This window comes from Filicampus tigris, chromosome 6 (assembly GCF_054856515.1).
Source record: "Filicampus tigris isolate MCC_2025a chromosome 6, RoL_Ftig_1.0, whole genome shotgun sequence".
In the NCBI taxonomy this organism is placed as follows: Eukaryota; Metazoa; Chordata; class Actinopteri; order Syngnathiformes; family Syngnathidae; genus Filicampus; species Filicampus tigris.
The window spans coordinates 26,853,484-26,865,593 of NC_141222.1; the positions used below are offsets into that span (position 1 = coordinate 26,853,484).

Below are 12,110 nucleotides of genomic sequence, written 5' to 3' on the forward strand. Positions count from 1 at the left end.
AGGTTGATTGGGCACTCTAAATTGCCCCTAGCTGTGACTGTGAGTGCAGATGTTTGTCTCAGTGTGCTCTGCGATTGGCTGGCAACCAATTCGGGGTGTCCCCCGCCTACTGCCCAAAGACTGCTGGGATAGGCTCCAGCACTCCCTGCGACCCTTGTGAGGATAAGCGGTGTGAATAATGGATGGATATATCTCAGGATCTCAGAATGCCTTCATCAACAGTCTGAAATCACAGTTTCCCCCTCATATGTAAGTGATTGTTCCAGATGTCCCTAAAGGTGTAGTATACCTGGGGTTCCTTAACCTCTTTGATCTTGGGGCTCAACCTTTCCTGTACAAAATGGCCCGGGGCCCATTCGGAAATTATGATTTGTGTTGTACTTATTGTGTTTGTATTCAATAACTAAATCCAAGTCACTTGCAGTTTAAAAGGTTAAAACGTTAAACGTTTCTCCATATGGAAAGAGAATACTTCATTCCTTAATTGAAACAAACAATTAAGGACCAGTCCTCTTGAGAGCCACCTCACCTCACGGCAGCCAGACATGATTTGCTTGCAAAAAAACAACAACAACAAGAGCAGTGCAGCATTTGTGATATCGGTGGACTCATCCTGTTGCAAAGAGAAAAGAATGGCTACATTTTATTTAGAACTGCTCAATATATCGAAAAAATATTGTCATTGTGATAGTGGCCCGTGCACAGTGGCGGAGCTAGACTTTTATACTTGGGGGGGATGGGGGCATGGAGTGGCCAAGACTATCTCAGTGGGTCCGTGAACCAAAAAGTTAGAAACATGTTATCAACAATCAACATCCATTTTTATATTCAATACAATTTATACACACATGCACATGCACACACAAATCCACCCCCCCCCACACACACACACGCACACACAGGCCCACACACACCCGCACACACACCCACACGCACACAGACGCCCCCCCCACACCTAAAACAACAGTTACAAATATACAGAAAATTTCTTATAGCTACAATGTAAATAATACTTTGTAAATGGTAAATGGGCTGTAAAATATATCCTCTGTAAAGCCACAACTTTCCCCTCACAACCAACTGTTTTTTGTTCCACATTCATAAATTTATTATTTGAGGTACTCAGCTTTGAACGACAATTTCCCCCCCAGTATTTTCCCTTTCTTCTCCTACAATTAAGTCGAGGTTTATTCCAGCTACTCACAGTCTGTGTTTAGCTGTTCACTATCCTGAATTTTTCAGAGATGAAATTGGATTATTCATGGCAGCAGGCTGATGAATTTTCCATGCTCCTCGCAGCGAAAGTAGGCCGGTGTGAGGATGAGAAAAGCGGAGGAGGCTATCTTTACTTATACACAGTTACACCGACGTTACTATATGAATCGCTTTTTACTGCTGCCGCACGAGTTTCCGTAGGCCGACCCACTAACATGGCGGCGTCCGTATGCTAGCGTGAGGGTACTGTTTCTGCTGCTGCGTGGAGGCAAACCGGCTCTAAAAAATAAGAATTAAAAACATCCCCGACTGAGTTCCGAGTAACGTGGAAGTCACCAGGAGGAGACGCACATATTTTGGTGAGATTTATTCGGCGATGGCAACCCGCTTATGGGATGGTGACATTTTCGTTGACATGATGATAACATGTTGACAAGTCAGCCAGGTGCCAAGAAACACGTGCCAATCCGTCCAAATTGCGACATTTAGAAGGAACCACATCCACCCAAACATGACTAATTCTGCAGTTTGTTAGCGTTAGAAATGACGCGTCCAATGTATTTCTCGGTACAATGTTTACAAGATGTATTGCGCTCTTGTCAGGGTCATTTTCACCAAGGAGTTTTTTTTGGTGTAAGGATGAGTTGTCTCGACTACCTAAATGTGCTAATGTAGGTATGGTTGATAGTGTCCTATATTGGGCTTGACCTAATACCTAATGCAGCCTGATTGTTTCCTCCGTATTTTAACTCTCAATGTGAAATGTAACCCTAATCCTGATAATGCTCAAAAACCCTGCCACAAACCATGGGGCCAAAACAAATATCATTTCAAACTCATTCTACAAGATGATCCTTAAAGATAATGGCTTACCGATTATGTGATTTTGGAAAAAAAAAATCCACTACAAATGTGAGGACACTTCGCAACCTGTAAGCCCCCCCCCCCAAAAAAAAACCAAACAGTTCCCACTTTCCTATTACATATTTGACATTTTTGACTCATTTTCTAATGGAATATAACGCAAATGACTCTTTTTCTGTATTTAATTGTGTTCTTACTAACTGATGATAACTTCCACCACTGCCAGTTGCAATCAAAGAAAACAAAAGCAAAGCAGTAAATCTGAGTTTGGTATTATTATACAAAGCAAAAAGTTATTTTTATTAGTGTGGTGTCTAAAATAAAACATTGTGATAACTTGCAACATTCAACTTTTTACAAAATCATGAAAAAACTGATTTCTTCTAACATTGAAATTTAAAACTATGCCATTTTCATTTTAAAAAATATATTTAAAATGATAAGTATGCTGTGCTGTCTTTCAACAACTTTTTCTCATAAACAATTGATTTGGGCCATGTTGAATTTTTAAAATTAGATTGCATGGCGGGCCGAAACAGACAGCAGGCCGCAAATGGCCCCTGAGCCAGACCTTAGACACCACTAAAGTAAATCAATTTTGTCTGCATTCAATGTACCTTTCTTATAGTGTTTGATTTGTATTGTCACCTCCCCAGGTGTTGTATCTTCATGCTGGCGCGGGCTGCCCGGCTGTACCTACTCATCGTCAACCAACATCGCCTGCACCCGCCCCCCGCAGCACGTCGGTGGTGTGCGGGTCGCGCTATGGAACCCTCGAAAACAAATCTGGACCAAACCAAAGCCAATCTAGACCCTGCTGTTACTGTCGCCGAGCCAACAGCGGTCGAGAGGCAGGAGGCGTCGCCTCTTGTTGGGCTTCTACCGGGAGAGACGGTGGTGAAGGAAGGCAAGGCGGCCATCTTGTTTCCCAGTGCCAATGAGGTGTTTTACAACCCGGTCCAGGAGTTTAATAGAGACTTAACGTAAGTATAAGTAGTATTTCTTACGAGCCTTCGTCCATTTTTCCACTCATGTCCACAACTACATGACTCAGTCAGCTGCGGTATTATCAGTAATCTGAAAAATGAACAAACTAAAATAAAATAAAATGAAATAAAATAACTGAACTGAATACTCATTATTTATTTTGTAAAGACACAAGAGCCACAGCATAAGGATCGAAGAGTGACCTGCGGCTCTGGAGCCACAGGTTGCCTACCCTTGGCCTAAACTGTTATAACTAACTAACAACTTTGAGGCTAGCTTTGTGAGCCTGTCTGGCATTTTGCAGTGTGTTAGCATTAAGCTAGCAGACCGTTGTAAGTAATGTAGTTGAATTAAAACTCATTCACTGCCGGACATTTTAGAGCATTTTGGGCATTTTCAAGACCCGCAGGATATTGTATTCACTGATTATATATATGCCGAATCTTCCAAATGAAATAATAGACTCTCTCGTTTCAACAGAAAAAAAAAAGTTTGATTCGGCCTTTTTCTGTTATTTTTAAATTTGCAGTAGCAAACAAAAATATTTTGCACAAAAAGCAGCTGTTTTACCCAGTAGACTCACAAACTGTGCTGATCTGAGATCTAAATGTGTCATCGATGTTATCTCCTAGTGGTTGTGCATTAGTTAAGTTGTTCCAAGTTTTACATTTATAGTGGAGTAGCATCAGACACTCCCCCATCCATTCCCGTTGAAAAAAACAAAATATGTATACTTGTCAATTGCAATTAATTTAATTACATTGGGTACTGTAATTCTCTTTTCTGTGTTGTGCTTCAGCAAACCAAACATGCCACATTTTGTAAAAATAAAAGACAATTTAGTCTTCATTAAACCTAACATGTTTTTGTAAAAATCTGTGACAACGTAGTCTTCGATAATTCTTAACAAGCATGTTTTTATTCAACTTCAATGAACCTAACAGATTATTTTTCTATTCGTCAAAGATAATCTAGTCTTCAAGAAACCTAAGGGTGCATGTTTTTTTTGTAAAAAAAACCCAAAACAAAACAAAAAAAAACAACAACACTTTTTGGTAAAAATCAAAGACAACTCATTTTTTTTTACTTCTCCAGATGTGCAGTAATCACGGAATTTTCCAGAGAAGTGCTGGCTCAGTGCGGTGTTAAGGTTCTGGTGCCTGGTGAGAAGGAGCGAGTTGTGGTGTCGCTCTCGGACGAACCCAGCGAGGCTGACTCACAGGACGGGAAGACCAACGTCGAGGGGGACACAGTTGTCACAGCAACGGCAGGGCAGAAATGCGAGGTAATTGCAGTCAATCCCCTTTAAAGACCTGCTGCGAATAGTAGACGCCTCCCGTAAAAATGCCTGTAATTGCTTTTGTCAATTGTTTAAACCCAAGATAGTATGACGTGATTTAAGACAGGCTTAACCCAAGTTTGCTCGTGTAGTGGGGACTCGACCTGACTCGATTTTTGTCACAGTCACTTGGAACTTTCTTGAAACTTGGAACGTTAAGACTTGAGACTTAGCACTTGCACCTCTGTGATTGTCACCACTCAGGTTTACCGAGTGGCGGGTTTCTGCCATTTTGTGTTTCCAGCGCGGTCTTCGCATCCTGGAGGGTCTAGCCGCGTCGGGTCTGCGCTCGGTACGTTTCGCCCTGGAAGTGCCGGGCCTTCGGAGCGTCACCGCCAATGACTTCTCCCACAAGGCCGCTGCCCTCATTGCCAGGAATGCCGAGTACAACAAGGTGGGCGAGCTCCTCCAAGCCAGCTGCAAGGACGCCAGGTAGGAAAAAGGGGAAAATGTCATTGCCATTTATTTTGTCCAAGAGCAAAAAATTGATTTAAACCTCTATTTATCCCTTTGGAATTTTGTCTTGATGACATCATCACTCACCTTCCGCATACAATTTATGATGGAACTAGCATTTCCAGGTACTTTTTTTTTTTTTTCTAACTTTGTCATTTGTTTGCAGCATGCTTATGTATGAGATGCGAGGTAAAAACGACCGCTACGACGTCATCGATCTCGATCCTTACGGCAGCCCCGCTTCATTCCTGGACGCCGCAGTGCAGTCTGTCAGCGAGGGAGGTAGGGGTCGTTTATCGTTTGAATTCATAGTACAGTAATGATAACAGTTATTAACTAAACAAATCATTTTATGTCTGGCAGGCCTGTTGTGCATCACGTGCACTGACATGGCCGTGCTAGCGGGGAATAGCAGCGAGACATGCTACAGCAAATATGGCTCCGTTTCCATCAAAGCCAAGTATTGTCACGAGCTGGTGAGTGTCAGTTAAAAATTGAGCGTCGTTATTGTTCTATAGGTGAAAAGGCTTCACAATATATTTTCTGGCAAATCAATGAATTGTGATGCAGCCTGATGAAAGCAAAACTTGCACTTAACTTACACAGGATGGGGTTTGTGCCTGACCTTTTTTTGTGAATTTAAATGTGATTTTTATCTTAAAATGTATTTGTTGTAAAACATTTGGGATTGACTTTATTAAATCAGAAAAATACATGATTCAAATTATGTTTTAACCTAAAATGCATTTTTTTGCACTTTTTAATTAATTTCATTATTTAGCTTTTTTTTTTTTTTTTTTAACTTTTTGAAACATAATTTCTTTAAATGCATCATTACAAAATGATTAAACATGTTTAATTGAATTATTTATTTAATTCTGTATTCAATTTTTTCATTAAATGTGATTTATTTTATTTTGGGGGGGGGGGCGTTAAAATGGATTTGTGTCAACACAACAGACATCACACATTCATTGGCAAACTTTCACTAAACTGCACTTTATCCATTCTGTCCGCTTTTCTCTGACTAGAATTTTTATATATGCATTTTATTTTTTACAAGTGTTGTATTTTCGTGTCAAATTTGATGTCCTCTTAATGCCAGTAAAGATTCTTGTACATTTTAGTCAAGAAAACCCCAATTCATTTCAGTTACATAATTGAAATTATATTTTCATATTGTACAGTGGGATTCATTTCCAAATGAACGCATTTTGTGTTGTTTGGTTATAATAAATAATATAAATTGTTTAATTACACAGTATATTCTTACCTTGCAATGAGTGTTAAAAACGTTTCCCGTATTTTCCAGCCTACAGTCATTTTTCACATTTTATTTGACTTTGTAAAACTAAAATTAGCATCCGCTGCATGTCATAACAAAACATCCAAGAGCGTCTGCTTCTCTGCAGGCTCTGCGCATCATTCTGCACAGTTTGGACCAGCGGGCCAACGTGTACCAGCGATACATTCAGCCGCTGCTGTCCGTCAGCGTGGACTTCTACATTCGAGTGTTTGTGCGCGTCTTCACAGGACAAGCCACCGTCAAGAACTCAGCCAGGTACGCATGTTTTGGCTAATGACATAATCATGCGATGGTATACAACCAAAATAATTTCAGATGTGGATAGCCCAAGTCGGTGCCGTTAGTATGAGGTGTGACTTGATGTGGTTTGTTGCAGCTTTTGTAACCGCAGTATCCTTCCCTGAAAGGCAAAGTCACTGAAAACCTGCAAAATATGTGTCAAGTTTGATCTCAGTTAACAAAAACTATTGTGGTTTGCTTCCTTTATTTTGAATCAAAAAAAATGTTTTTGTGTAGATTTTTCAGTTCAGTAAGAACAGTTTGGTATCTTCAAGCCCCAATTTTTTGGGGTTTGCCTGTTTGAATAGGAAATTAAAACATTCTCAAGCAAAACATAGCACGTTTTTGCTCTGTTACTTTATCACATGGGAGTTTAATGACATAACAATTACAGGCCTGGAGAACCCTCACCAAAGCTGTTAGTGAGGTGTGACTTGAGGTCGTATGTTGCAAGTGCTGGAGTTCTGTCACTTCCCCTTCAGGCCAAAGTCACCAAAAATTACTAAGCCATTCGACTTGATGTGGTTTGTTGCCTTCTACATGTTACCAGAGTTGTATGCCGACAAAATAATTACAGATCTAGAAAGCCCTCGTCAGTGCCGTTGATTTGATGTGGTTTGTTGCAAACACAATTTTCAATCTCTGCCAGGAAAGAGTGTTTGAGGTTTAAAAAAATGCCAATGGACAACACTGGCCACACTTTTCTCACAGCCTTGAAAAATATTCGGAGGCTTTTCCCCTCCGAGCGCCTATCCGACATGCCCGCACACCGTCATCAAGTTGAAAGTGAAAAAAGGGAAATTGAGTGTCAAAGTTAAAAAGCGAACTGATGCGTTGCAGCAAACAGGCTCTGATCTACAACTGTGTCGGCTGCGGGTCCTTCCACTTGCAGAAGATGGGCAGGAGGACCAACAACGGGAAACAGTGAGACGTCATGGGACTTTGGACTTGATCTTGCCGTTTCCTCGGCTGACTGTGATTTATCGATTTTAGTGTGAAGTACTCGGCAGCCACCGGACCACCGGTGGGACCAACATGTGAGCACTGTGGACAGAGACACCAGGTGAAGTTTTTTGTTTATATATTCAATTCAGTCATTTTCAAAAACAAGACTTCTTTTGTGCAAGTCACTCAAATGTGTGGTTATTTCTTTGGACCTTAATAGTAATCAAAGAATTGTGATGCAACGTAATGAGAATAAATGAAACGTCACAGTCAGCGTCTGTTGAATGGCACATTTTAGCCTAAAATGACAAAAAAAAATAATCGTATTTATCTTTTTGAGAATATGTTACTTAATGTAAAAAAGGTGCATGATTCAATTTTGCTGTCCTTCAGTGTGATTCATTCACGTTATGTAATTTCAATTTTTTAAATGTATTTTATCTCGCAGTGTCATTTTTAAACCTTTTTCATATATTTTCAGCTTTAAATGTATGAAAGCGTTGTCATTTTGAAATATTTTATTTGATTTTTTTTTTTTAAATTCAAACCATCTAATTTTTCAAATGTAAATATTTCATTTTACAGTGTTTTTGTTTTCCAAAACATATTTTTGGTAAAAACCTTTGCACAAAAAAATTGATAAAAAGTTTGTATGTTATAAAAAAAAAGTAGCCTAAAATGCATTTTGTATAATGTATTTTTAAATTTTGAGTCAAATTTATTGAACAGTATTGTTTTAATTTGTTTTTGGTGATTGACGTATTTTTCCCAAAACATTTTTTAAAAACCCAAAACAAATTCTGTGCAACGTATTTTAAAATTTTGAGTAATAATAATATATATATTTTATAAGCCAAAATAGACTTTCTGTGCTTCATTTTTCAAAATTAATTTTATTCATTTATTTATTTAGATCGATTTGCTTAATTTTAGTCCTGTATTTCAGATTTTGCAGTGTGATCACAAAATTACCATTGTTATTTTTAATCATTATGAATGAAAGTATTGAATCATGTCAAACACCCACACTTAGCGCTTCATGCGTGTGTCGTCTTTTCAGCTGGGCGGTCCGATCTGGGCGGAAGCCATCCACGACCGGGCCTTCGTCCAGAAGGTTCTGAGCGCCGTTTCTGGCAACCCGTCTCGCTTCGGGACGTCCAAGCGCATCGAGGGCATACTGAGTATGGTGACTGAGGTAAACTTTTTCTTTTGACGCGTTCCCAACTTCCTGTCGGCGTGACGCTACGTGGTCATTTGTGGTGCGCAGGAGTTGGAGGACTCGCCCCTTTACTACACGGTGGACAGTTTGAGCAGCACCATACACTGCAACACGCCACCTCTGCTACAGTTCAGGTACGCACGTGCGCCAACATTTGGGTTACCCGTGTGATGGAGTGTCAGTCGATATGAGGTAGCATTGCATAAATAGGGAAGGAATTGCTTACTTGTTTGTAATTTCTCCTGGAAGAATGAAAAATTGGAACATTTTCTGAAGCTGAAAAATGTTTGGGTTGACTTCCACTTTAAGGTTTCAAATTAGGGTTTTGAATTCTTTTACAGGGTTCAAGATCTGGTTCGGGTTTTAAATCAGGGTTTTAGTTCCGTGTTAGGGTTTGAAAGGAGGAGTTTGAAGACTGGGTTAAGGTTTCAAGCTTGGGTTAAGGTTTCAAACAAAGGTTAAGTTTGAAGTTACTGTTTTTAAATCAGGGTTAAAGTTTGAAATTTGAGTTTGGATTAGGGTTTGAAGTTATCGTTTCAAATGAGGGTTTTAAACCTGGCTTAAGGTTTCAAAACAAATTTAGCACAAACAAGGGTTAGTGTTTCAAGCCGGGGTTCAGGTGCAAGCTTATTGTCGTTCACGGAAGCTAACAAGATCATTAAGACTAAAATTGAAAAAACATTTTGGTTAATGAAATAAAATCAAAATGTTTTTCAAAAACCAACTGCAATTATATCTTAGGTTTATAAAACAAACTGTAATTCTAGTGAACATTTTTGTCAATTAATATTGTACATGAGCTTTCAGGGTTCATGTTAAATGTTGTAAATTTATTTTTAGTATTTCTTTACATCGATAGCTGCAGACAAAGGAAGGTCAATTTGAGAATTATAGTTTACTTTATTACACAATAATTTATTACCTTTTTTATATTGCACTTGACAAATACTCCATGTATTTAAAACTAAAGAAACTAAGAAAAACTAAAACTAATGAAAACCAAACTAAAACAAAGCCTTAAAAAAACAAACAAAATAAAAACTAGTGAAATCAAACAAACACTCTGAAAAGTAATTAAAACTGATAGGCGGAATGCATGGGGTCATTAGTGGGCGTGCCCAGTGAAAATGTCAACATCTGCTTGATCATCTGCAACTTGTGAGTGAACTGTCGGGCCGCCTCGTTCACCAAACGTTACCTTGTGTTCAGGTCTGCTCTGCTGCACGCCGGTCACAGAGTTTCCCTCTCGCACGCCTGCAAAAACGGCATCAAGACGGACGCGCCGCCCGCCGCCATCTGGGACATCATGCGCTGCTGGGTAAGCTGCTTTCTAGTGCGCTGCCTTCTAAACTTTAAACATAGTTTACATGAGAAAAGTCTCACAGCACACCATTCACCTGTTAGTGTCCTTTTGACTTACCTTCGATTCATGGTTGAAAAATAAAAATATTCACAACTTTTTGGTGTCTTTTTTTTTTTTTTTTTTTTTTTTACACCTTTCTATAATGCCCAAACATGGCGCCTGGATAATAGGAAAATTGTAATTGGTTTCAAGGATGTACTGTTTATATGTATCAACGGACACAGGTGCATGAACAAAGATACATTATTCATTGTAAATAATAATTTGCAGGCCAATTAATTGAAATAGGAGAATTTCCTGTACAGTAGTTAGGAACCACTTCTCTCGTCTTCCTTGATGCTTAAGCCTTGGCGGAGGTTTTTCTTGTTAGCTTGTTTTTTGCCTGCAGGAGAAGCGCAACCCGGTGAAACGGGAGAAACTCTCGGAAATGACGCCCGCCTTTAAGATCCTGTCTACCGAGCCCAGGTGAGAGGAAATTCTCCGATTCGCATTTGCTTTGTCGGCCATTTTGTTCACAGCGGTTTTTTTTTTATCGCTAGCTTTGAAGCTTGTTTCACCGTGCGGGATGACGCCAACCCTCAGTCCCGTCAGCGTCACCTGACCCGCTTCCAGGAGAATCCGCAGGCCTACTGGGGACCCAAAGCCAGAGCAAAAGCCGGGTAAGAAAACTATCCCTATCCACTATATTAGTCTCGCACGGTGTACCCAAAAAGTAGAACTGTATCTCTTTCTGCTCTGCCTGATTGTACTTGCGCCCCCTAGTGGCGGCATCTCCAACAACCTGCAACAGAGGCGCATGAAGAACCAGAACAAGCGCAAGGGCCAGATCACTGACTCGTCTCAGCTCAAGAGCTTCCCCTGCAAAAAGTTCAAACAGGTCGGTTCGCCTGTTTACAAGATTGATTTGCCTGTGCCTTTCACACAGAACCCGGCCAAGGGGGATGTTGTGTGCCATGTCACACAGTGACATTATTTCATTTAAAAAAGGAATTCTTTCATTAAAAAAAAAAAAACCATGATAAAATGCCATGTGTCTAATGCAAAGCAAAATCTACTGTCGCTAACACAAGGTAGCTAACGTAAACTTCATTAGCTCATTGAACCTAGCCTACCACTGCTAGTTTGAACGCATTGTAATGTTCCCATTTGAGGTCAACCATAAGCACAGCCGCCAATGCATTTAGCGTGAACAGCTGGCCGCTAACCTGAGACAACAACGGCCAACTACACTCTCAACGGCTGACACACACGTCACTCACCAGATAGCCATCACCTTTTAAAGTCACTGATACTACAATATAGAATCTAACATTTTTGGGTTAAATAATGCAGAAAAAAAATCGGATTAGTTGATGGGATGATCGGTAAAATACTCAATTAGAAAAATATTTGATGATGATAATGAAAAGGCTGTCGCACAGTGGCAGTCATCGCTGGGTTCTGTGCGAAAGAAAGAGACGAATAAATGCTGCTTCTACTACAATATTGTCATCCAATAAAAGCTTCTTAAAAGCAATGTTAAATGGCCCTTTTTAGACTTTTATTCTGTTGTTTGGCATCCAATTTTTGCCGCGCTGCTATTAAACGTTCTCTTTTGTTCCAGGGCACGTGCACACATGGCGACAAATGCTCGTACTCACATGACCCCGACTGCACCACAGAGGAGAAAATGGAATGAATCAAGATTTTTATTTTTTTTTTAGTTACTTTACAGTGAGCTAAGTTTCACAATCAAACATTTTTCTTTAAAAATGATGACTATTTTTTTTTGGCTTTGACTGTTGTAACGGTCCAATAAAGCCCCACAAATAAGTTGCAATGATTTTGTAAGTGGTCATTTTTGGGATACTTCATTGGGTAACATTGCACAAGCAAATAGAAAAATTCTGCCTTTGTAAAGATGGTATTGCTCAGTTTGCATTAACATACAGAGGTACTGATTAAAATTGATTGCTTTTGTTTTTTAACAAAACCTTTTTTCAAATTTCAATTTAATTACACTGGAAGAATAAAGGTAGAATTTTTGGTTCTCATTTGATAGTGCAGGTGTTCCTAATAGTGTCCAGGGAGTATGATGTACGTATATCTGCCTACTAACCCAATGTTTTCAACAGTGTAATAAAAAAGCGCAACATGT

General features: G+C 39.6%; 1 protein-coding gene across 1 annotated transcript; it reads left to right on the forward strand.

The window, feature by feature from the left end:
- Positions 1-1,407: 1,407 nt before the first annotated feature.
- Positions 1,408-11,792, forward strand: trmt1 (tRNA methyltransferase 1). The gene is made up of 16 exons (XM_086032707.1): positions 1,408-1,574; positions 2,736-3,062; positions 4,162-4,351; positions 4,650-4,837; positions 5,028-5,143; positions 5,225-5,337; positions 6,274-6,422; positions 7,287-7,370; positions 7,440-7,509; positions 8,452-8,586; positions 8,659-8,744; positions 9,820-9,928; positions 10,362-10,438; positions 10,513-10,632; positions 10,736-10,850; positions 11,577-11,792. Exons 2-16 carry the CDS (start codon positions 2,749-2,751, stop codon positions 11,649-11,651), a joined length of 1,941 nt encoding a protein of 646 aa, XP_085888833.1. The 5' UTR covers positions 1,408-1,574; positions 2,736-2,748; the 3' UTR covers positions 11,652-11,792.
- The last annotated feature ends 318 nt before the right edge of the window (positions 11,793-12,110 follow it).